At 43.8% G+C, this 26,026-nt stretch overlaps 2 protein-coding genes across 8 annotated transcripts; one reads left to right on the top strand and one right to left on the bottom strand.

The window, feature by feature from the left end:
- Positions 1–7,660: 7,660 nt before the first annotated feature.
- On the bottom strand, positions 7,661–20,091 carry RETREG2 (reticulophagy regulator family member 2). Of its 7 annotated transcripts, none has more exons than XM_079132234.1 (11): positions 19,810–20,091; positions 19,381–19,487; positions 18,645–18,675; positions 18,152–18,287; positions 17,800–17,884; positions 17,347–17,490; positions 17,100–17,194; positions 16,834–16,969; positions 16,310–16,608; positions 11,376–11,453; positions 7,661–7,714 (listed from the first exon to the last, which is right to left on the bottom strand). In XM_079132234.1, exons 1-11 carry the CDS (start codon positions 20,076–20,078, stop codon positions 7,676–7,678), a joined length of 1,419 nt encoding a protein of 472 aa, XP_078988360.1. In that variant the 5' UTR covers positions 20,079–20,091; the 3' UTR covers positions 7,661–7,675. The 7 variants fall into 7 exon arrangements, with proteins under 7 accessions (XP_078988360.1, XP_078988362.1, XP_078988361.1 ...); XM_079132235.1 differs by lacking the exon at positions 7,661–7,714 and adding an exon at positions 10,802–10,846; XM_079132236.1 differs by lacking the exon at positions 11,376–11,453.
- Positions 20,092–21,144: 1,053 nt separating this feature from the next.
- On the top strand, positions 21,145–25,917 carry CNPPD1 (cyclin Pas1/PHO80 domain containing 1). Its single transcript, XM_079132239.1, has 9 exons — positions 21,145–21,293; positions 21,488–21,574; positions 22,010–22,118; positions 22,839–22,920; positions 23,081–23,201; positions 23,286–23,414; positions 23,943–24,004; positions 24,374–24,491; positions 24,714–25,917. The coding sequence occupies exons 2-9, from the start codon at positions 21,506–21,508 to the stop codon at positions 25,257–25,259; spliced, it is 1,236 nt and encodes a 411-aa protein (XP_078988365.1). The 5' UTR covers positions 21,145–21,293; positions 21,488–21,505; the 3' UTR covers positions 25,260–25,917.
- The last annotated feature ends 109 nt before the right edge of the window (positions 25,918–26,026 follow it).

Below are 26,026 nucleotides of genomic sequence, written 5' to 3'. Positions count from 1 at the left end.
ACCAAAGGTATTTATCAGTTCTGACAGTCTTCTTGCTTGAATCTTTGGATCTGCAAACAGGGATCATTAGACTTCTTCCTTTCCTATTTGTATGCCTTTTATTCCTCTCTTTCTTAATTGTTCTGGCTAAAATTTCTACTACTATATTGAATCAGTGGTGAAAGTGGACATGCTTGTCTTGTTCCTGATCTTAGAGGAAATGCTTTCAGTTTTCCCCCATCCAACATTATGTTGTCTATGGATTTTTCATATACATGTTGAGGAATGATCTTTCTGAAAGCACCCAGAAAACCACTCTGGATGTGGGAACTCACACACAAGAGATTTTATTAAGCAGACAAGCAGAGTCTGCCCTTAAGAGCAAGGGTGGGGGGGGAATGGAGGAGGGGCTATTCTTAAGTAGAGGAATTTCATGGGCAAAAAACAATCAGACCAACGACTAATGAGGAAGTTCGCAGGCTAATGATTGGACCAGTGACTGACGAGGTAGTTTGCGGGCTAACAATATAGGTTGTAAAATGGCGTAGGGAGCGCAGAATAAAGGTGGCACCAAAATGGCAGGGGAGAATGGCTGCAGCCTTGTTAACCCATTGTCCCTTCACCTTCTATACCTAATTTTTTCAGGTCTTTTATCATGAAAGGAATGCTAAATTTTATCACATGCTTTTCTGCATCTTTTGGGATGATCATATGATTTTTATCCTTGGCCCTCTTTATGTACTATACTATGTTTATTGATTCATGTATGTTGAACCATCCTTTCATCCCTGAAATGAAACCATCTTGATCATGGTGTATGATCTTTTGATCTGTTGAATTTGATTTGCTAGTATTTTGTTTAGATTTTTTTCCATTTATGTTAATAAAAGATATGGTTTATTGTTTTCTTTTTTTCATTGTGTCCTTCTCAAGTTTTGATAACAGGGTAATTCTGGCCTCACAAAATGAGTTTGAAAGTGTTCTCTCCCTTTCAGTCCTATGGAGAAGCATTGTTAGTTTTTCATTAAGAGTTTGGTAAAATTTGGGGGAATCCAAAATGGCCGACTATAGGGAGGCTGCATTCCTTGTCACTCCATAACTTGGGCTTCAAGCAGAGGAAATACTGTTTCTCTGTGAGGCAGTTGTTGCCACCCACTGATCCCTTGCTGTTTACCCAGTTCGTCCACCACTTTCACCCAACATCTGCTAGCATATCACCTGCTTTTTGAGGACAGATTGCTCACTGACTGATGCCTATCATCACCATTTGCCCATTTGCCTGCCCATCACCCGCCTTTCACCTATCCATCGCCCACTGCCCAACATCCACCCACTGATCATTCACCATTATCCTGCAGACCACCCACAGACAACCAGCAGATCACCTGCTTCCTACTGTTGCCTGGAAGTCCATTGTCATAGTACCTACAGGTTTGGTTACACGTGACTGCCACCATTTTGGAACAATAGCCAGGACCTGCAATTTGTTGCCACGGCCACCGCCATCTCAGGGCATGGCCACCTCAGTCTGGGGTGTTAGGCAAGGGCCTAGAAATAAATTGGGGTACATGCAGGTCTGGTTGTACCTGAGGTCCTTCTGCTCTGTGTGGTAGTGGCTGCTATCTGGCTGCCTCTTTACAGGTCACTCCTTTATGTGCACATCCCTGGTGGTCTCTCTGAAAGTTGAAAGGGCTTTGAGATCTTGGGACTGCAGCAAGTCATGGTCTGGGTAACCTGAAGCTCAGGTCCCTCCGATTGCAGCTGTGTTTGTGTGGACAAATCTGAGGCTGGGAAGCCTTTGGAAAGCCAGAGACTAGGGGCAGTTCCCCAGGGGGAGCATAGGTTGAAGAAACTGGAGAAAACTGGGCTCTCTCCAGCTCAGTGAGTCCTAAAGTGTGCAGGGATGGAAGGGGTCAGCTATAACAGATGGGAAAACTGTAAGAGGGTGTGAGGGCATCTTCCTATTGGCTCACCCACCCAAACTGTCCAGCACCCACTGGACTGGAGCTAACATCAAACTTCAGACAACCCCTCCAATTGGTGGAGAAGGGAAACAGGAAATTTTTGAAAGCAAATGGAAGCAATCATTCGATTTTCCATTCAGACTTTCAACTTTTATTTTTCTTTTTTCACCTTCTGTCTCACACCTCTACCATCTTTGAATCCAAATATTTTTCATGCATCAATTTATTGAGGAATGAGATGTCTGAATAGTATGTGACAGTTTTGTTGTGTATTCGTATTTTTACTTTTTAAAAAGAAATCTGTACATATATTTTGCTCTCACCTACCTGTTTTCCTAGCTTCTCTTTCTCACTTCTCACATACTAACAGCCAACCTCTTATTAATTCCTCCCTTGCTCTTATTATAAATTTTTACCTCTATCTTCTTTCTCTCATAAACATCACACCTTACACTACTTCTGTTCCTTCATTGTCCATCATTTGAAATGATAAACCCTTTTAGAAAACTTACTGTTTATATCATAGACAATAATTAAACACTTCATTTCTGTCTATTGTGACAAAACTGACAACCTTAATTGGAGCCATTTGGTTTAAGGTGATATATCGTTTGTAGTTGGTGCTGTTAATATTGGTCTCCCCCTTAAAGGTGAGGTACTGGAAGCCTTCAGGGACACTAAAAAACTACAAAGTAGAATCTGCACTACCTCAGCTTCCTACTGCTAGATGAGAAGACACACAAACAACATGAAAAAACAAGGAAACAAAGTGCCTCAAACAAACCAACAACAGAATCCATAGACAACACAGTAGAAAAAAAGTCAGAATGGAGTTTAGAAAACACATAGTTAGATTGATCTTCGAAATAAAGGATGGTATTGGAGAGAAAATACAGGAAGTGAAAGATCACTTCAATGAAGAGGCAAATGTAATAAAAAGGAATCAAGCAGAAATCCTTGACATGAAGGAAACAATAGACCAAATTAAAAATTCAATGGAAAGTATCACCAACAGACTAGACCACTTGGAAAACAGAACCTCAGACAGTGAAGAAAAATACATATACTCTTGAAAATAAAGTTGACCACACAGAGAAGAAACCATGAGCAGAACTTCCAAGAAATATGGGATAATATGAAAAGACCAAATTTAATATGTATCAGAATAGACAAAGGCCTGGAGATACAAACCAAAGGAATGTACACTCTTTTCAATGACACAATATCATAAAACTTCCCAAATCTAAAGAACGAAATGGAAGATCAAAATCAACTACTTGAGGCTTATAGGACCCCAAATGTACAAAATTACAGCAGATCCATACCAAGGCACATAATGAGAATGGCTAACATACAGAATAAGTATAGAATTTTAAAGCCTGTGAGAGAAAAAAACAATCAAATTACATAGAGGGGGAAACCAATTCCAATCTCAGCTGATTTCTCAACCCAGACCCTCAATGCCAGAAGGTACTGGAATAACATATATGAAGCTCTGAGAGAAAATGGATGCCAACCAAGAATTTTATATCCATCAAAATTAAACTTCAGATTTGAAGATGAAATAAAAACCTTCCATGAAAAACAAAAGTTAAAAGAATTCACAACTAGAAAGCCTGCACTACAGAATATTCTCAGCAAGCTATTACACAAGAAGTAAATGGAAAAAAAAAAAGAAAGAAAACCAGCAAAGGGAGGAACTACACTAAAGGAAAGGTCATTCAAAGGAGAAACTAAGTCAAATTAAAAATGAAAAATAAACCAACATGACCAGGAATACAAATCATATCTCAATAATAACTCTGCATGTTAATGGCCTAAACTCATCAATTAAAAGACACAGACTGGCAGATTGGATTACAAAGAAAGACCCAACAATATGCTGTCTTCAAGAGACTCACCTCCTAGGAAAAGAAACCCACAGACTGAAGGTTAAAAGTTGGGAAAAAACATATCACTCACATGGACTGTGTAAACAAGCAGAGTTTCCATCCTGATATCAGACAAAGTGGACTTCAAAGTTAGAAGGGATAAAGAAGGACATTTCATACTGCTTAAGGGAATCATACACCAACAAGACATAACAATCGTAAATATGTATGCCCCAAACAATGAAGCATCTACATACATCAAACAAACCATTCTTGATTTCAAGAATCAAATAGACCACAACACAATAATACTGGGTGACTTTAATACACCTCTCTCACCAGTGGATAGATCTTCCAAACAAAAACCAAAAAAAGAAACCATAGAATTAAACGATACAATCAGTGATTTAGACTTAACAGACATATATGGAGTATTTCATCCATCATCAAGCAAATATACTTTTTTCTCAGCAGTACGTGGATCCTTCTCTAAAATAGACCATATGTTATGCCACAAAGCCACTCTCAGCAAATAAAAGAAAAAAAAAAACAAAACCAGAATCGCGACCCTGCATTCTATCAGATAATAATGAAATGAAACTAGAAATCAACATAAAATAAAAAATAGAAGCTACTCTAATACCTGGAAACTAAATAGCATGCTATTGAATGATGAATGGATAAAAGAAGAAATCAAGGAGGAAATTAAAAAATACTTAGAGGTAGATGAGAACACCGATACAATATATCAAAATCTCTGGGAAGCTATGAAAGTAGTGCTAAGAGGAAAGTTCATTGCATTGAACTCATACATTAAAAGAATAAAAAGTCAACAAATAAATGACCTAACATTACTTCTCAAAGCCTTAGAGAAAAAAGAACAAATCAACACCCAAAACAGTAGAAGACAGGAAATAATTAAAGTCAGAGCTGAAATCAATGAAACTGAAACAAAAGAAACAATTAAAGACACTGAAAAAGTTGGTTCTTTGAAAAAATAAATAAAATTGATAAACCCTTAGCCACACTAACAAAGAGACAGAGAGAGAAAACTCAAATTACTAAAATTTGTGATGAAAAAGGAAATATCATGACAGATACTACTGAAATACAGAAGATAATTAGAAACGATTTTGAAAATTTATTCTCAAATAAAATAAAAAAAACTCGTAGACATTGAAAAATTTCTATAGACATAAGATTTACCCAAACTGATGCAGGAAGACATACACAATTTAAACAGATCTATTTCAAGCAATGAAATAGAAGACGCCGTCAAAAGCCAAGAAAAGTCCAGGACCAGACAGATTCTCAGCCAAGTTCTATAAGACCTTCAAAGAATTATTAACACCAATAGTCCTCAAATTATTCCACAAAATAGAAAAGGAGGAAACCCTTCCAAATTCATTCTATGAGGCTAGTATCACCCTTTGATGTGACAAAGACACATCAAGGAAAGAAAACTTCGGACCAATATCCCTCATGAACATAGATGCAAAAATCCTCAATAAAATTCTGGCAAATTGCATACAAAATACATCAAAAAGATAGTGCACCATGATCAAGTGGGGTTCATCCTTGGAATGCAAGTTTGGTCCACCATATGGAAATTGATAAATGTTAATACATCAATAGACTTAAAGACAAGAATCATATCATTATCTCAATAGATGCAGAGAAAGCATTTGACAAAATACAGCACCTATTCATGTTCAAAACTCTAGAAAATCTAGGGATAGTAGGAACATACCTCAACATTGTAAAAGCTATGCTAAGCCTATGGCCAACATCATTCTAAATGGAGAAAAAGTAAAAGCTTTCCCCCTAAAAACTGGAACAAGACAGGGGTACTTTCTTTTACCACTTCTATTCAACATTGTCCTTGAAACCCTAGCCAGAGCAATCGGACAGACGAAAGAAATTAAAGGAATATGAATAGGAAAAGAACTTACACTATCACTATTTCCCAATGACATAATTCTATATTTTGAAGATCCAAAAATTTCCACCAGAAAACTTCTAGAACTCATAAATGAATTCATCAAAGTAGCAGGATATAAAATCAATACCCATAAATCAAATGCATTTCTATACATAAGTAACAAATCCACTGCAAGAGAAATTAGGAAATCTACCCCATTCACAGTAACCTCAACAAAAATAAAATACTTGGGAATCAATCTAACCAAAAAGGTGAAAGACCTCTACAATGAAAACTACAGAACACTAAAGAAAGAAATTGAAGAAGACCTTAGAAAATGGAAAAATCTCCCTTGCTCTGGGATAGGCAGAATTAATATTGTCAAAATGGCCATACTACCAAAAGCAATTCAATGCATTTCCTATTAAAATCCCAATGTCATTCTTCATACAAATAGAAAAATCAATCATGAAATTCATGTGGAAAAATAAGAGACCCAGAATTGCCAAGGCAATCCTTAGCAAGAAGAGTAAAGCAGGAGGCATCACACTACCAGACCTAAACTATACTACAGAGCAATAATAACAAAAACAACATGGTATTGGCATCAAAATAGACATGTAGACCAATGGTACAAAATAGAAGACAGAGACACCTCACATAAATATGGTAATCTCATATTAGACAAAGGTGCCAAAAATATACAGCCTATTCAACAAATGGTGCTAGGAAAACTGGAAATCCATATGTAACAAAATGAAATTAACTCTCTATCTCTCACCCTGCACAAAAATCAACTCAAAGTGGATCAGAGACTCAGGCACTAAAACAGAGACCCTGTATCTATAGAAAAAAAGTAGGCCCAAATCTCCATCGTATGGGCTTAGGAACTGACTTCCTTAACAAGAAGTAAAATTAAGAATCAATAAATGGGATGGACTTAAATTAAAAATCTTCTCAGCAAAGGAAACAATAATTTGAAGAGAGAGCCTACCAAATGGGAGAAAATCTTTATCACACACACCTCAGAGCACTAATTTCTACGATATATAAAGAACTCAAAAAACTTAACACCAAAACAACAAATAACTGAATCAATAAATGGGCTAAGGAACTGAACAGAAGAAGAAATACAATCAATAAACAAACATATGAATAAAGTTCATCATCTCTTGCAATTAGAGACATGCAAATCAAAACTGCTGTAAGCTTTCATCTCACTCCAGTCAGAATGACAATTATCAAAAATACAAGCAATAATAAGTGTTGGTTGAGATGTGGGAAAAAAGTTACACTCATACATTGTTGGTGGGACTGCAGATTGGTGCAACCACTTGGGAAAGCGGTATGGAGATTTCTAAGAAAACTTGGAATGGAACCACTATTTGACCCAGCTATCCCACTCCTTGGTTTAGACCCAAAGGAAGTAAAATCAACATACTACAGTGATGCAGCCACATCAAGGTTTACAGCAGCTCAATTCATGATAGCAAAACTATGGAGCCAACCTAGATGCCATTCAACAGATGACTGGATAAAGAAAATATGGTACATATACACAATGGAATATTACTCAGTTTTTTAAAAATGAAATTATGGCATTTGCAGGTAAATGGATAGAACTGGAGAATATCATGCTAAGTGAAATAAGTCAATCCCCAAAAACCAAAGGCTGAATGTTTTCTCTGATAAGCGGATGTTGATCTATAGTGGTGGGGTGGGTAGGGAAGAATGAAGAAAATTCAGATTGTATACAGGGGACTGAAAAGAGGGGTGGGGTAGGTGGGGATGGGAAGGATGGTAGATTGAGATAGACATTATTACCCTATATACATGTATGAAAAAATTAAAATAAAATTTAAAAGTTTGGTAAAATTCAAGTTTGGTGCAGTGCTGTGTGCCTGTAATCCCAAGTGACACAGGAGACTGAGGCAGGAGGATCATGGATTTGAGGCCGGCCTGGGAAACTTCATGAGATCCTGTCACAAAATAAAAAATACAAAGGGTTGGGGATGTAGCTCAATGGCAGAACACCCCTGGGCTCCATCCCCAATACCCCCACACACACCAAAAAAAGTTTGGTAAAATAATTCAGCAGTAAAGCCATTTGTTCCTGGATTTTTCTTTGGGTGGGAGACACTTATTACTGATTGACTCTTATTACTTGTTATTGGTCTATTCTGTTTTTTTTAAAAAATTTTTTGTTTGTTTGTAGATGTATACAATACTTCTATTTTGTTTATTTTTGTGTGGTGCTGAGTATTGAACCCAGTGCCTCGCACATGCCAGGCAAGCACTTTTCCACTGAGCCACAACACCAGCCCCTATTCCGTTTTTTATATCCTCTTGGTTCAATTTTTGCAGGTCACGTTTCCAAAATTTGTCTGTTTCTTCTAGATTATCCAATTTGTTAGCATGCAGTTTTTCAAAATAATTCCTACTGATCCTTTGACTTTCCATAGTGATGTTTCTAACTTCTCCCTTTCTCTCTCTTTAGCGATAGATTTGTCAATTTTGTATATCTTTTCAGAGAACAAGCTCTTTGTTTCATTGATCCTTTGTATCATTCTTTTAGGCTCTTCTATTTATTCTGTTCTCATCTTTTATTATTTCTTACTAATTTTGGTTATGGTTTGTTTTCTAAGATATTGCAATGAATCATTAGGTTACTTTAAATCTTTCAATTTTTTAAAATGAAGGCTCTCATTGCTACAAACTCCTCTTAATAATGCTATTGCTGTACCTCACAGATTTTGATATGCCATTTCTGTTTTCATTTTCTTCAAGAGTTTTTTGAAATTTCCTTCTGACTTCATCAATAACCTAATGTTCATTCGAAAGTATGGTGTTCAGTCTCTACCAATTTGTATAATTTCTAAAGTTTCTCTTACTATGGTTTCTAATTTTATTCCATTGTGATTAGAAAAGATACAAGATATGATTTCAATATTTTTAAATTTGTTGACTATTATTGTATTGGAGCCTTTCTTTTCCTTTTGTCTATTAGTGTTTGATAAAATTGGGTGCTTTGTTATTAGATGCATGTAGATTTATAATCATTATATCTTCTTGATGAATTGATCCCTTGTTATATAGAGACCATCTTTTTCTCTTTGTACTGCTTTTGGCTAACCTATTTTGTCAGATATAAGTATAGCTATTCTTGCTTGTTTTTAAGATTCCATCTGCTTAGAATATAATTTTTCATCCTTTCACTTATAGTTTGTGTGCATCTTTATTGGTGAGTTTCTTGTAGGCAGCATATTGTTGAGTCTTGTTTTTTAATCCATTCAATTTGTGTCTTTTTAAAACATTTAAGACAAGGTCTCACTAAATTGTCCAGTTGTCCTCAAACTTGTGATCTTCCTACCTCAGCTTCCTGAGTAACTGGGATTAGAGGCATGTACCACCATGTCTGGTCAGCCTGTGCCTTTTAAATGAATAATTAACACCATTTATATTTAAAGTTATTAATGAAAGGTATGAACTTGTGCCTGTCATTTTGTTGATTTTCTTCTAGTTGAATATTCTTTGTTCAGTTCTTCCTCTCTTATTCATCTTTATGATTTGATGGCTTTCTGTGTTGATAATGTTTGGTCCTTTTCTATTTCTCATTTATATATCTGCTCTTCTAGTGGTAAAGCACTTGCCCAGGATTTGCTAAGGCCTAGGTTGGATACCCAGCACCAAAAGAAAAAAAAAAAAAAAGATTACTGAATTCCAGAAGACCCCTCCAGTTATTCCCCCCACCATCAAGGTGGCCACTAACTTGCCTTATACCAGTCTAAATTCATTTTATATAAATGGAATCATATATATTTTTTGGTCTTTATTCTTTTGCTCAATATTTTGTTTACAAAATTCATCTATATTTTTGTGTCTACCCATAGTTTGTTCATTCTATTTAGTTTTATCTAAATATATCGCCATGTGTTTATCCACTGAATAGTAAACTTCTAGTTATTTTTATCTATGTATTCTTTCACAAGTAGCTATATTTGCTTTATCATTTTCTCTTTCTATACACGTACACATGTACACATACATACACCATATATTCTTATAATTTAAACTACTTGATAAAATTTGAAGAGAACTGTATCTCTAAATTCTTCAATATCCTAAAAATAAGGATATCCATTCATAATAACTATAGTGCAATTATTAAATTCATGAAATTTGACCTTGATACAATGTACACATACATACACCATATATTCTTATAATTTAAACTACTTGATAAAATTTAGAGAACTGTATCTCTAAATTCTTCAATATCCTAAAAATAAGGATATCCATTCATAATAACTATAGTGCAATTATTAAATTCATGAAATTTGACCTTGATACAATGTATATATGTGTGTATAAGTATTGTGATGATTGATTTCAGGACTTCATATATGCCAGGCAAGGGCTTTTAGCTATAAAACTCAATATACTTTTATATGATAGCCATATTTAGATTTTACCAATTGTCTGAATAGTGTCCTTTATAGCTGCCCTTTTCCCCCCACCAAGCATCCAATTCAAGATCACATTTAGCATTTGTCATGTCTCTTTGGTTTTGTTTGTTTGCTTATTTTTGGTACTGGAGATTGAACCCAGGGATACTTTACCACTAAGTTACATTTCCAGACCTTTTTATTTTGAGATAGGGCCTTGCTAAGTAGCTTAGGGCTTAGCTTAGTTGCTGAGACTGGCCTTGAACTTAAGGTCCTCCTGCCTCAGCTTTCTGAATTGCTGTGTGACACTGCATCCAGCTTTGATCTCCTTTCTAAAAATATATGTATTTTTAGTTGAATACAGACACAATACCTTTATTTTATTTATTTATTTTTATGTGGTGCTGAGGATTGAACCTGGTACGTCACACGAGCTAGGAAAGTGCTGTACCACAGAGCCACAACCCCAGCCATTGGTCTTCTTTTTAATCTTAAATAGTTCCAGCTTTTTTATTATTTTTGATGAAAAACATTTATGAAGTGGAGTCAACTTAAAAACATCCATCATGCTGGTTATGGGTGGCACAAACCTCTAATCCCAGAGAACCAGGAGGCTGAAGCAGGACGACTACAAATTCAAGGCCAGTTGGGAAACTTGGTAAGACCCTGTTTCAAAATAAAAAATAAAAAGGGCTGGGGATGTAGTTCAGTGGCAGAGCACTTTCCTAGCATGCAGGAGGCCCTGGGCTTCATCCCCAGCACTGCAACAACAAAAACAAACAAAAACAATCAACTTCTTTAAAAATTACTCATTTCTGCTGAGTAGCAGGTCAATTTTTTTCAAGTAAGTCCTACTACATATGATTAGTTTTTTTTCTTTTGTACTGGGGATTAAACCCAGGGGCACTTAATCACTGAGCCCCATCCCCAGCCCTTTTTTGTATTTTATTTAGAGACAGGATCTCACTGAGTTGCTTAGGGCCTCATTAAATTGCTGAGACCGGCTTTGAACTTGCTATCCTCCTGTCTCAGTCTCCCGAGTTGCTAGGATTATAGGCATGCACCACCACGCCTGGCTGTGATTAGATTGTTTGATCAAAATATTTGAGTCTAAATATGTTAGCCAAAACTATTTTCCAAATAACATGATATTTTGATGCAGTCATAATAGTTCAAGCTAGTTGGGCAATCTTACCTTAAACTCAGAATACCTTTCGCTCCAAAACCAGCAAATATGATTCTCCAGATCTAGATTGTTTTCATGGTCTTTGACCTAGTCCAGAAACAAAGAACTCACAGTCTGTGAATTATTTTAATTTAGCTATTATCCACTCTGGAACAATAACTAACAAAGGCAAGATATTTACCTTAAACAGACATACCAACCACCAAATTCTATTTACACTGTCTGCTTCAAAAGTTGGAACTAGTTATTACAGTGTACTTGTTCAGTTTAGTCCAATACACATTTATTGAGCACCTACTATGTGTCAAGCACTGTGGTAGATTTGGGGGATATCCAGATGAATAAAGCAGGCTCTGTCTTCAAGAATGAATAGTTCAAAGTTATGGATACATGTACACATAGAGAACATATGAAAATTCTATGTAATATGTAGAAAGACAAAAGTATGCCTAAGATACCATAGGAACACTAGAAGAGCAGGACTGATATGGGAATGGGTGTGGTATGGGAGATCAGAGCAGGTCTGTCGATGAAGTGTGGCCCGAAGACATCTTAAAAGTAAGTAAAGAGCCAGTGCAGTGTCACATGCCTGTCATCCCAGCAACTCACGAAACTGAGGCAGGAGGATCACAAGTTTGAGGCCAGCCTCAGCAACTTAGTGAGACCCTCAGCAAATTAGCAAAGCCCTTTTTTAAAATTAAAAACAAACAAAAAGACCTGGGAATGTAGCTCAGGTGGTAGAGCACCCCCGACCCCCATTCAATTCCAAGTATCAAAAAAATAAAAAAAATAAAAAAGCGAGAAGCTAGGGATGTAGTTCAGTGGCAGAGTACTTGCCTAGCATGCATGAGACCCTGGGTTTGATCTCTGGCACTTGAAGGGAGGGGCGCACCCTAGCTGAGGTGCTGTGCTGTGTAGGCTTGGGGTGCATGGGGTGTATACAGTGTAGAGCAAGTAAGTAGCACAGCTGAGTAGTGGGGAAGGGGTGTTTTACCACTGGGCTATGACCCCAGTCCTTTTTATTTTTCATTTTGGGATATGGTCTAATTCACTAAATCACTGAAGCCATCTTGAACTTGTGATCCTCCTGCTTCAGCCTCTGGAGCTGCTTGCAATACGAACAAGAGCCTATATGCCCAGTTTCAGACAACTCTATCAGGGAGCTTGAATTTATAATCTTGTAGATAAGCCTTTGGTTAATAAATATTAAATGGCAGAAAGTTTGTCAAATTTATATTTTTAAATAATCTAGGGGCTGGGAATGTAGCACAACAGTAGAGTACAAGCTTACTATGCTTGAGGCCCTGAGTTCAGTCCCTGGCAACCAAAAATAATAGACATTTTTAGAAGTGTTCATTTGGGGTGGGGGATGAGAATGTGGGCAGGTAAACTGTCCGAGATGAGGAGGATGTGAATTGGGACTGTGATGGAAGTGGTGGACAAAAAGTGATTAGGAGACCAAATTGGCAGCAACTGGAGAACCACTGGGTGTAGGGTGAGGGACAAGTAGGTCATCATGATTAGTGGTTCCAACAAACAAGATAGAAAATTCAGAAGAAGCCTTTGGTTTGAGGAAGGTGGGGAGTAGAGTGCAGAGTAGAAAGAGAATGAGTTGTTTTCCATCTGTTGAGCAGAAGGCACCCATGGGACATTCAACTGGAGATGCTTAGTTGGAAATTCTGGAAAAGGAGCTAAGATTTAGATGTTATCAGCAAATAAGTGGAAACCAATAGGTAAATATGTGAAATTGCCTAGGATGAATAAGCAGAGTACAAAGAATGCCAGCTAGTGACACCCAACAATATTACCAACATTTAGGGAAACAGGTGGAGGGAGAGAAGTCCAAGCAACCTTTACACAGAAACTAAAAGAAAAATGGCATGGTAATGAAATGTTCTTCCACGATAAGATTGTCGTTAGAACTTGACCATGTGTTTTAAAGATCATTCGTTGGCTGGAGTACTTTTAGTTCAGTGTCCTGTGCTGCCCTGGGTTCAATCCCCAGTTCCACAAAGAGAAAAAAAAAAAAAAAAAAAATTAAATGTTTTATAGTATCCCTCGGCCAGAAAACTAAATTCTATTATCAATCTAAGGCTACTCAAAGATTTAATTTCTGCCCTCTGAAACCTTACAAACTATCACAATTTGAAGGCAGCTAACCTGACCCAACTAGGCTCTCTTCTTGGATTAAACATTTCCCAATTCCTTCAACAGTTCTCCTGAGCACACTGCATAGCAAACACTTCTTCAGCAGTATTTTAACTTGTGCTCAATACAGAAGTTGCTACTTTCCTTGTTTTGAAGACTACAATTCTATTAATGCAGACTAAAGTTAAATTAATTTATGAGCAGCCAAGTTACACTGTTAGCTGTTTGGATACATAAAGTACACTGTTTCCTACCACAACATAAACATACAGCCAACCCTTTTTCTTCAAGCCTGTACTTCCATTGTTAATTTTTGTTTAGCCTAATGATAGGTTTCACATTTCTGCTTATTTTTCTTTCACATATAGGAAAAGCTGTCTTCTTGTGCTTTTCATCATGGTACACAAAATGGCCAGGACACCTGATAATGGAAAAAATAGACAAAATATGTAGCAACCATCAGACCAAGGCAATAATGGGCCCTTATGGAGCTCCAAACTTACAAAATTAAGGTGGAGCATTTAGCAGCCAGTCTAGTTAATTCTGTTCTGGAATTGCCTGTTGATTAGAACTGATTTCCAAACTCTTCTGAAATCTCTAGATAATGATGATTTCACATTCCTTCAGTGGCATAGGACAGGGTCTCAGTCAACCCTGAAAGATGGTAAATGCCAAACAAATGGAAAATTCCCACAGGAGAGATGAGGCATAGAAGTCAACCTCAAAAAGACAGCATTGCCATATGGTGCCTGCAGCTGAAGGTTAAGGAGATGAATTCATAGATTAGTTGCTCAGTTCTGGGCTTTGTTTCCCAAAAGAGGGAGGACTGCATGAGTCCAACCTTTGTGAAGCCAAGGTATTAGATTGCTCTACAGTTCCCTCATCCTTCAGCATCTTCCTTTTTGTATCCTATTGATGGAGAGGGGCTGACTATTCAACAAGTGTATTTGCTGGAGTCAAAACACATGGGTTTGGATCTGGCTCCACCATTTACTGGGCCTTGTTACTCTCAGGAAAGTTAACCGATCTGTATTATGGAGTTAATAACAGGATATATCTTGAGTTGTAAGGAAAAAACACATTAATACATGTAAATCACTTTGAATGGTGCCAAGCACTTATTGTGCTTTGAAAAATGTTAGGTGCTATTTCTTTAGTATTTCTTGACTTTCAATCCGTTGATAGAGTATGTATAGATGCATTATTGTTTTGCCTGCCCAGTATAGATACATCAGGGCTGAGCAAGCTGTTAGCATGTAGATGGATGACTTCTTAAGAGGATAGTGTTAAGGATGTAAGCAACATGGCAGAAAACAAATTTTATGGCTCCGAATTTCTACTAATTGGGAAGACAAGGCAGTTTCCTCCTGCATACACTTTATTCACACATGCTAAGTCTCACTAAACATATCACATGGTCAGAAAGATGGCTGAAGGGCAGTTAGGGTTGTCAGGGTAATCCTCATTTCTGGCCTTGTTTCGCACCAAGATAAATGAACAGCCAGAAGCAAGACTGGGGAGAAGGGGTAAGGGTGAGAAGGGGAAAACACGCAGTGTGGGAGGCAGCTCACAGTGAGGCAGGCAGGTAAGCAGGCAGCAGTTCTAGCCAATCAACACTTTATTTTTCCAATTGACACCTGCACAGATGTTACTATCTACCTCCTGACCCTAATGGGGGTCCCACCCATGGCCCAGGGGAGCAGGTTTCCTTCTTCCTCCCTAGGACAGTAAGGAAGCCCCTTGTCTCAACAAGACAAGAGCACATGCTCACACCCCCAGCACCAACACGTGCTATGGGACCCTGCTCTCCTGCATCATGAAAAGGCTGAACTAGGGCAAGGGTGCAGTGAAGCTTTTAGAGACTGCAGCAACCTAAATGCAGAACGACTGGCCTGACCCACCACTCCAGGATTACTCTTTTTATCTCCCAGACCAGGAACCGCACTAAAGCTTGGCCAGTACCTGTGGGAAGGAGATGGCAAAGGGTTGCACTGCTAAGGACAGGACATAGCAGGGAAACAAAGCTAAGGGGAATGCAGGACAGGAGAGAAAAATCATAAAGTGCCTGAACTAAACAACCAAGTGGGACATGAGGGCACAGCAGCACAGGTCCCTGAGGATAGGAGGAAAAAAAGGGCTAGACCACCAGGGCTTGGGACATAGTGGAATGAGAATAGAGATGAGGCAGGGAGGCAAGTGCAGGCTGTGGGAAGGACTTCCCTAGCCCTGTTCACATCCACTAACCCAAATGGAAAATTATTTACAAACTTAAAACCAGTTCCAGGCACAGGTGTTGCACCAAGCCTAGGACAGCAGGCAGGCAGGTAGAGGGTAGACTGGCTACCAATTGACAGCCAGCTTCCCCACACACTGCCCCACCCCAGAGTGGCAGGGAAAGGAGGAAAGAGCAACACCCCAAGCCAGGAAGCCCACTGTGCCTGCAGCTCTTTCCCCATGGCTCATGGCTCTACCATGGCCTGGGCCTCTTGGTCTGACTGTACCAAAGAATGGGTGTCTGGCCCCAAGAGAGGAGGGGGTGGAGCATCAGGGGGCTTTGGGTGTGTCTCTGGTCCCAAGCCCAGCTCTGCATTCAGTTGCTCCAACTCCCCCTGATCCAGCAATTCAAAGTCCTCAGTGGCAAGTGCCTCCTCTTCCTCAGGGGCAGGCAGGGGTTGGGGCGAGTCCTGGGGAAGAGGTGGGACCACAGAGGGGGAAGGGAAGGGGACTAGGTCACTTTCAGCAAGGCAAAGTGGGGGTAACAGGGTGCTGGGCGGAGCTGTGAGGTCACCACTCACTGCTTCTGGGCTCAGCGTCTCCACTGGTCCTCCAGGGGAGCACTTCACTTCATCCTGGGGGGACCCTGCCCCATTGAAGTGCGTGTTCACAAAGTGAAGAGGGGATGAGAGCCGAAGCAAGGTTTCCTTGGCTGCTACATCTTCTTCCTCCCCTTCTTCCAACTCCAGGGCTTGCCTTGAGGGGGCTGGTGGGGTGACTAGCAGATCTTCAGGAGGGGCCAGCTCTGCCTCCTCTCCTTCCCCCAGCTCCCGGCTCAGGGCCTCTTCTGGCTCGCTTGGCAGGCTCTGCTGGTCCAAGTCTGTGCAGAGAGAAAAGGTTAAAAATGGGTCTGTTATTCTGACAATAGTTAATAGTTCAATGACACTTAAGAGATGGATGCGAGGCCAGGCCTTATATTAAGGTCTTTCAGGAACTTAAATCAGAGGGTTGATTCCTCAGAGGAAATATTTGAGGAGCCAGAGAGCACAACCAGCAACCCATGAAATGAAAAGGAAGGTCAAGAGAGGCAAAAGGCTTCCCATACCTTCAGATACATCTGTCAGTTGTGGAGTCGTGGCCCGGGATACAGAGAAGCCACCACTCTCCAAGATAGAGGCCTCCTCATCTGACAGTTCTGAATCTGTAATTGCCAAGGCCAATGCTGTTTTCTTCACATCCACCTGCAGGAGAACCAGGATGAACAAAACGGGGATAACAGCACCCTGCCCACCCCCTTGAGAGGCGGCAATTCTAAAGCAAACAGATTCCCCCAGACTTCAGTTTGATATCCCCATCTCCCTTGGACCTCACCACTGGGGAGAAGCCAGCCAGCTCTGCCTCGCTTTCACTCTCTGTCTCTGCCAGTGGCTCATCATCTCCTGGGGGTGCATTCTTCCCTTGCCGCTCTAGAGAAGAGCAATAAGGCAGTGTCCAAGCAAGGACAATAGTGGGGGACAAACACGGCCAAGGAACCGGAGATGATCCCAAATTCCAGGGTATTTCAAGTCATAATTCAGGTCCTCCCCCCTCACCCTCCTGGATTAACAGAGTCCCTTACTCCTCTTGTCATGTTTGTGATGCAGGGCATCAGCTTCTGCCTTCATGCTGTAGTCCAGCTGCATGAGCAAGGGCTCCAGGCGAGTGTACATCCTCTGGATCAGCTCATGATAAACCACCAGGGGCCACAGCAGAATACTCAGCACTGTGGGTTAGAAAGTCCACTCAGAGTTCTCTCTGCCAATTTCCGAGGTAATCTTCATTCAGTTGGTCTTCAAATAGGAAGAGATGAAGGAATCCTGGTCCTTTCCCAAGTATTACTACCCTTTCTATCCCCAATCTACTGTCCTCCTCTCTAGATGACCCGTCTACTGTTAGTAGGAATGCTCTACAGCACTCCTGGAAACCTTCACAGATGGGGAACTGAAGAGAGAAAACAGTCCAACCCCTAAGTTGGTCTGTGGAAAGAAAAAAGAGGAGGACTACAGAAAAGGCAGGGCTGACTCTTACTCACAGACAATGTATGAAATCATAATCCCCGGAACATAGTGTCCCAGCACAGCCAGCACAGCACAGCCAGAGCAGACTCGAGCACAGAACTGCAGAGAAGAGCACGGGGTCTGTGAAAACCAATTTGCCCAGCTTTGCGCCCAACTCACGTAAGTAAGAAAATACTGCTCAGTTGTTAACAGGATGGGTATTTCCACCAGAAATTCAGTGATCCAGTCAGGTCAATAGGATACCTAAGACAATTAAGGAGGTCTGCAATTCAGGAGGTCTACAATAAACACACCTCACAGCATGCCTGTTCCACCTCCCTACCCTCACTCTCAAGAACTGTTTGTTACAGGATGTGGGGAAATTACCTGAGCTGGATTCTGCCTCTTATACTGCAGCAGCTCTTGCAGGTGAATCTGGAAGGTGAGCCAGCTCTCAGCCAGGTATCTGCACAACTCGGGCACACTCAGCAGGTGCGGCCGGGCGCCTGACCCCGCACCCTCACTGGAGAGACATGACATGATCCCTAGAGGCCTCAGACACCAGCTTCCTAGGCACTCAAATCCCTCTAAGACTGCTGATGAGATCTTCTATCTAAGGAAGTAAAAACCCACACCTCCCAAAGGAAGACTGTCCCAGTCCTGGGTACAAGCAAAGCCCAGGGCAACTCAACCCTCTGCTCAAAAGCAGCAGCCGTACAAATACCAACACAGGAGCCTAGGACCGAGAAAACTCCAGCCTGCTGTCAGTTCCTTCAACTAGGCTGGGGCATGTGCCTGAAGAAGCTGCAGCACTGCTCCCCTTTGTGGTGACCTCAGCACCAGGAAGCAAGACTGTCTTCAAGAGATGGCCTGAACTCACCTGTCAGAGTGTGGCTCCTCAGGGGATGATGCTATGGAGAGAGAAAGGTGACAAATTACTAAGTGGTAGAGGCACTGGGAGACACTCCCCAAGGCAGAAATAGTTGTCCCTCCTCTGCAGGTCCTGAACATTTTCTCCAGATACTAACTGCAGCAGGTATTACATGTTCTGTATCTGTAACCTTCTTTAGACTTTACCCTTTGTAAACACAGGAACCACATCTTACTCTTGTCTGTATCCCATACAATTCACACACAGCCCGACACCTAATTGCTCCAAAATGCATATTAAATAACACATAGAAAACCCCCAGGAAACTAATACTGTTATCACAAGTGAAACACTCGCATAATCATGCATCGTATGTTGACTCATTTAATCCTTATCTCCCTAGAATGTTAAGTTCTATCATCTCTAGTCTAGAGATAAGAAAACTGAGGCAGAAATTGAGACTATTTACAAAGTTATACATATAGTAAGTGGCGAGTAGGGCATGAAACCCAGGCAAGCTGGCTGCAAACTCCACTCTTAAACCACTACATCCACAGAAACATCAATTTTGGGAAAGGGGTGATTCTGGTTTTAGGAAATTTCCTAAAACTGAGATGGTGGAGTGCGGAGTGTTTCTGGAAAGCAAACAGCCTGCTGTACCTTACCCTCACCCCCATCCAGCAGATCAGGCACTAGGCAAGCACAAGTACACAAACAGGTGCTTGCTCAATGAAGAACCACTCACCTGAAACATCAGGGAGGAAGCGAGGTTGCCAGAGATCCAGCAGAAAGTAAGCCAAAAGTGAGATGCTGAGTAGGAAGAAAGGCCGGAGGGACGACGAAGACAGCAACCTTTGAGAGAGAAAGAGAAAAAGAGAGAGAGAGAGAGACAGAGAGAGAGGCACCCCAGCGGGGAATGAGTGAGAGGCTCCAGCGTTCATCACTAAAGGCGGAAAAGCGCCCACTGATGGGGGTACAGCACCTCCAGGCCCAACTCGCCACCCAAAAATAGAGGACTGCAGCAACCTAGGCCGACGTCAGTCTTCAAAACCTGGGGGATGCATCATTTCCCCAGGTCAAATGACAACCCAGAAAGGGAAAGGTGCTCCTGACCCCTTCCGCCCCCGCTCTCCCCGCGCAGCCCGGCCCCGCCCCCCTCCTCCCCGGCCGTTACCAGAAGAGGCCGTTGAGCGCGGCCGCCGTGACCAGGCTGTGCAGCGGCTTCTCCCACACCAGCAGCCGCTGCGCCGCCGCCAGCACCGCCTCCCAGCCGCGGAGCCGCAGCCACAGCGTCGTGGCCAGGCGTCCCACCGCCTCGGCCGTGGCCGCCTCCTCCTCCGCCTCGCCGGTGGCCTCACCCATTCCGAGGCCCAGACCTAGGCCCAAGCCCAGCCCCGGGCCCCCACCTGCGCCGGTGTTACCACCGCCTCCGCCGCTCGCCATAGCCCCGCCGCAGCCGCCGCCCGAGCCCGCTAGGAGCCAGGGCTGCGCGGCCGCCGCCGGGGGCGCGTCAGGCGGAAGGGGGCGCAAGCCGAGGAGAGCAGAGGCTGCGGACGGGCGTCACGTGACGGCGGAGCGCCAAGCCCGTCACGTGACGCGGCCCAACCGCCCGGATGGGCGACCCGCGCGTGCGCGCAGGGGGCTGCTGTGACCCTGCACCTACGCAGGTGCGTGTTTTTCCCGGGGTATTCGTGACCCTCGGTCAGGGTCCAGTCTGCACACTTGTGGTGTTCTCAGTGCTCGCAGGGCGATTAAGTTTTCTGGACCTGACCGGTATCCCGGTGTGACCCCGATTGGAGGGGCAGGAAATGAGCTTCCGGGCACCGACTGTCCCTGGTAGGACCTGCTGCTGCCCGGGAAGGGCGGCGGCCGTCTGATTACTCAACTCTCGACGTACTAGTGGGTCCTCCCAGTCCCCTCCCCTCAGCGGGTAAACAAACACCAGCGCGTGACTTGACAGGCTTGAAAACAAGCTTCAGCCGCTCAGAAAAGTTGCTCCTTTCGCTTGTCTTTCCGTAAACTTCTTTTCCGACTTCACGTTTTGGCGCACCTTCCCCCTCCCCCAACTCGCCCTGCGTGTTTGGGGGGCGGGAGGTGAGTTTAAAATAAAACCATTGAGATGCTGTTTGGGGGGGACAAACATACATCACTTTTTGCAATAATTCTGCAAAACAGTACTTATTTAATTAGGCTTAAAATGTCAAACTATACTGAAAGGTATACAGCGAGAAGTTAAAATTTCCCTTCCACCTTGCCTTACTCCTTCCACTGGAAAGTTTCTTGGGCATTTTCTCAGAAGCCTTTTATGTGTTTTACTGACTGTGTACAAAAACTGGGCGCAACTCTGTGCTGCTGTTTTATTCACATTAACATCTCCGTCGGCACGGCAAGGTCTGCCTGGCTCGTTTTCCCTCTGTGCGGCCTGATCGCCTAAGAAGTGTCCCCATTTCAGAGACGAGGGTCCTTGGGGCTCAGCTCTGCGACTTGGCCCGGCTGCGTGAGCTCAGGAGTTCGGAGCTGCGCCTTCCCGGCGGGCGGGGCGGCATTTCCTGCCCGGCGCTGACTCGCCGGCGACGCGCGCGCGGCTTGTAGACGCGGGGAGGACGCGGCGCGGCGGAGTAGGCGTTGAACTGCTGGGTCTTCTCTCAACTCCGCGAGGTGAGCGCCGCGCTCGGGGCGGAACAGGAAGAGCGCTGGCTGCCTGGGCTCCGCCTGCCGCTGCCGGCGCGAGGGGAGGGGGCTGGCGAGCGAGGCCTGCGGCCCGCTCGGGGGACTCAGGCGGGCAGGTGAATCGGCGGGCGAGGACGGTTCCGCAGGCCCTTCGCAACTTCTTTCCTTCTCCACTTGGCAAGGCGGCGGCTGGCGGCGCGATGGACCTGGCCGGACTCCTGCTGGACGAAGAAGGCACCTTCTCTCTCTCCGGCTTTCAAGACTTCACGGTGAGCGCGCAGCCCACCCCCTTCTCCAGCTTCTCCTCGCAACGCCTTTTATGCTGGGCGCTCCCCTCTGGGCTCCAGCGGACCGAAAATCTCACCCGCTTTCTGTGCCCCGGACTGGACGGCAGCCGCTGGAGTAGTGTGTACTCGAGGCCCCGGCCTCTTGGGCCCAGAGGCAGAGCCGCGGGGCAAGAAGGGAGGTGGGTGGCTGGCTGGACTCGGGGCCTCTTTTGGAGACTCTCACCGGGGAGCCCTCAATAGGGTTTTGTGTTTTCCTCTCCTGTTAAGGGCAATTGGCAAACAGTCCAAAGAACTTGGGACTGGGTGGGGCATGAGGCACCTGGCAGCAAAGCTGGCCCTTACCACCTAAGGAGAGCCAGGATCTTCATCCGACTCTTCTCTGTGGTTCACTCTCCACCACCTCCTGCCCTTTTTCAGTTCCTCCCAGGACACCAGAAGCTGAATGCTCGGATCCGAAGGAGACTGTACTATGGCTGGGACTGGGAGGCGGACTGCAGCCTGGAGGAGCTCTCTAGCCCCGTGGCAGGTTAGGCAGTGACTGGGACAATGATGAGGGTGAGAATGGGGCTGCAGAAGTCACTCAGATACCTCCAGGTTTATTTCCTGAGCTGTGTACTGTCTCATTAAAACTAGCTCATTGGTACTTGACCCAAGAATGTAGGTTATAGCTCATGTTTTTATTTAGCCCATGAGCATAAACATCTCACACTCAACGAGTTTTTTTGTTTGTTTTTCTTGAGAAGAGCCCCTTTTTTTTGTTCCCCAGACTGGTCTGCAGTTATGAGCTCAAGTCATCCTCCTGCCTCTGTCTCCCGAGTATCTGGGGCTACAGGCACCCAGGCCAGTTTTTTGTGTGTGTGGTATAGGAGATTGAATCCAGGGCCTCACACATGCTAGGAACACACTACCTTTGAGCTACATCCCCCGCTCTGTTATCTTTTTGGATTCATAGATCAGAAACTTAATTTTCCAAGGATTTTCCTTGTATGTTTCCCAAGTAAATGAGGTATGTTTATTTCTTAGACAAACATCAGTAAAAGACAGATGTGACTAATTTGAATTGACAGGGAATTAGCCTTCTTACTGGAAGGATCTGAAATTCAACCTTGAAATCATTTCAACTTGAAATCATTTGCTGTCTATTTTGTTCCCAAGGACTCAGATAACATAGAGACTTTTTACTGATAGCAGTGGGGCCTGGTGTGGGAGTCATTTGTTCACTTTGTCCTCCTCCTGTCCCTTGCAGACATTGCAGTAGAACTGCTCCAGAAAGCAGCCCCCAGTCCTATTCGCCGACTCCAGAAGAAATATGTAGCTCATGTGTCACGGTGAGCCAGGAACTGAGGATCCACTCAGATGAGAGTGTTTGGGCCCTGTAAAGGGGGGAGTATTGTCTCTAAAGAGAAGATTATGAGATGGGTATCGCAAGAATTGTGAGAGTGAGCTAAATGTCCATTGACTTTAGTTACTGATTCTTTCACCTCCCAGGGAGGCATGCATTTCCCCGTGTGCCATGATGCTAGCTCTCGTGTACATTGAGCGATTGCGGCACCGAAACCCGGACTACCTGCAGCATGTGTCGTCCTCAGACTTGTTCTTGATCTCCATGGTGAGGTGCCCCTCTCCTTCATCTCTCTGGTGAGCCAGGAGCCTGGAGTGAGTTCTCTTGATGTCACTTCTGGTTCCTATGCAGATGGTGGCCAGTAAGTACCTCTATGACGAAGGGGAGGAGGAGGAGGTTTTCAATGATGAATGGGGAGCTGCTGGAGGTGTGGCTGTGCCCACTCTCAATGCCTTGGAGAGGAGCTTTCTGCGTGCCATGGTGAGTAGCTATTCTGAGTCTCACTTTATTTCTCTGGTCCATCTTTACCTTCTTTTCATCCTTAGTTCTCTCTTAGCTTTCTGTCATTTCTTCATTTCTCTTTGTGTCCATCCTTTTTGTACCTTTTTGTTGTTTTCCTTTCCTATCCTTTCAGAATTAACCTCTAGGTGGCAAGGCCAGGAGTGGAGTGCTTCCTTCCCTCCTTTGTCCCCACAGGGCACACTAAGTCAGACCTGTCACGTTGGACTCTGACTCTTTGCTTCCAAACTTACTCTGCCCCTATATTCTTAAGCTCTATGGACATGGACGGTTCTCCAGATCATGTTCTCCCTCTGCCCTTAATGGAGGGTATACTTGAAACCAGGTATTTTTTGTATTATATGTGCTTGTGTAAAACTCTTGAGATGATACCATAAACAAAGTAAGTGTCAGCCATGGTGGACATTGTAGTTTCTGCCATGGCTTGTGTTCTCAGGTGACTGTGGCTCACATCTGAGTCAGTTTGGTGCTCTTTGCTCTTACCTACAGGATTGGAGTCTGTACACTGACCCTCGGGAGATCTTTGAGGTGCTGAGCTGGCTGGAGAGTTGGTATGTTCTAGGAATCAGTAAGAAAGGCTTGAGGATTGAGGGGCTGAGGCCTAAGCCATAAAAGCTAGAGATGAGGGTCTGTGTGACCTGGGAGCAAGGAGGAAACAAGACAGTTGCCCAAGGAAGTGGCTCCCAAATCTGTCTGCCCTCCTTTGGGAGGCTGGGAGAGTAGTTTTAAAAATACAGGTCTTTCCCACACCATAAAAAATAAAAATAAAATACAGGTCTTGGTCTCATCCTCAGTTTTTGGAATCTGAACACTTAAATGAGCTCCCCAGTGTTTTCTAGTGGGTCCTGAGGGCTGTGAAGGTGCCCCTGGTATGGCTGCAGTAGAGTTGCAGACTTGTTTCTCTTTTTCCTTCCCACCAGTGTGGCTGAGCAGCAGGGTCGACGGCGGGGCTGGTACACCTACACAGACTTGTGTGTGCTGCTGGAGCAACCCACCTGGCAGCTGGCCCTGGGCTCCCTCTGCCAGAGGCTGGTTAAGGTGAGAAGGGGTTAGAAAGGAAAAGGGTTTTGAGTGGGCTGGTGTGTAGGTGTTGTAACAAAATACTGAAAGGCTGAGGAAATTGGGCTTGGGAGTGGATGAGTGAGAGGAAATAGGAGGGTTTTGGAGAACTCTTAATTTGAACAGGTATTTTTAGAGAAGAGAGGTGTGCATGTTAAAGACAGTAAGCAGCCTGCTTCTTTCTTACTTTCTCTCCTGCAGTTGTCCTGCCTGTTAGCCATGGCGTACGTGAGCAGTGTGGCCCTGGCTGTGGCATCGGTGGCTGTAATACACCAGTCCTTGGGGCTGTCTTGCAGTCCCCCACCTGGCCCTCCCGACCTTGGACTGACCTCCAAGGGCCTCTTGGAGCCTTGTATACCAACTCCTGTGCCACAGTGCCTGCCATCTTCTGTTAACATCTCCACCTGCATGGAAGGCGACGCAGGGCTGCGTTCACTCTGGGGCAGTCTTTTGGCCTCACTGACCCCCCTGACACTGCCTCCCCCAGACCCCCCTGCCCCTCCCACGCTTCTCCATAATTGCCCCCTTTGCCAGAAGGTCCAGAGAGACTCCCCAACCTGCCGTGCATGCCATCACCCCAACCGTACGGTGCCCACTGGGCCTCCCAGCCCCTGGTACCACACCCATGGCCTGGCTCCACCTTGGCCCTGGAGCCCAGTGACCCCTCCACTCCCCCATCCCCAGCAGTGTTCTCTTTTCAGTGTCATGGAGCTGGCTCGTCTGAAGTCTTTCATTTTCCCAGGCTAGGTAGGGCTCTGAGAGTGCATTAAGAGGATTTGGGAGTCCCTGAGAACCTAGAAGAGGAAAGTTTGACTTAGATCCTCACTACCTCTCTGGGTCCTTGGCTGGTCCCCGGTCCTCCTGAGTAAGAGTTTAGGGGATTGTGGGGCAGGAAGGCTAAAGGTTGTTTACTCTCCTGGACTTCAATGACTGGTTGGCCAGGGCAGTGAGAGTGTCAAGGAAAACTTCAGCTTGGTGACAAGGGGCATGTCACAAATGGCAGAAGAGAAACCCGCATCTCTGGTTCCCCAGGGTTCTTCTAGGCTTTTGCTTTTGAGTTTCCTTGGGTGGAAAGGTAAATGTTGGGAGATGGGGGAACTGGGGGGAGGGGAGAAAGGAAATGACATGGGCCTGTGTGATGTCCCAGAGAGAAGAGGCGGGACTGATGGGACCAAGGTGAAAGCTGCTTAGGGAAGTCTGGGTGAGTCAGGAAAGCCTTTCTACACCCATAGACTGCTGGGACCTTGACCACCTATCTCCAATCTCTTAGTACCCTCCTCTGCAGCTCCTCTCTTCTGATTTCTCTCCAGGTGTTCTCTTCACAGGCCTTTCTAGCCGTTGCTTTGTATCTGGGTTTTTCATGCTTTTATAGAACTGAGATTTCAAATAAACAGTTTCAGTTGCATGGCCTGGACTTTTCCTTCTGCGGCAGCCTTCAAGATCTTTCCTTCTGCGTCTGCCTTCCAAGCCGCTCTAATTTCTGATCCTGTCATCTTGCAGCTGTTTCCTTTGAA

The sequence above is a fragment of the Sciurus vulgaris genome (genome assembly GCF_902686455.1).
Source record: "Sciurus vulgaris genome assembly, chromosome: 3".
NCBI lineage: Eukaryota > Metazoa > Chordata > Mammalia > Rodentia > Sciuridae > Sciurus > Sciurus vulgaris.
The sequence above is the reverse complement of the archived record's forward strand: the minus strand, read 5'-3'. Positions and strand labels throughout refer to the sequence as shown.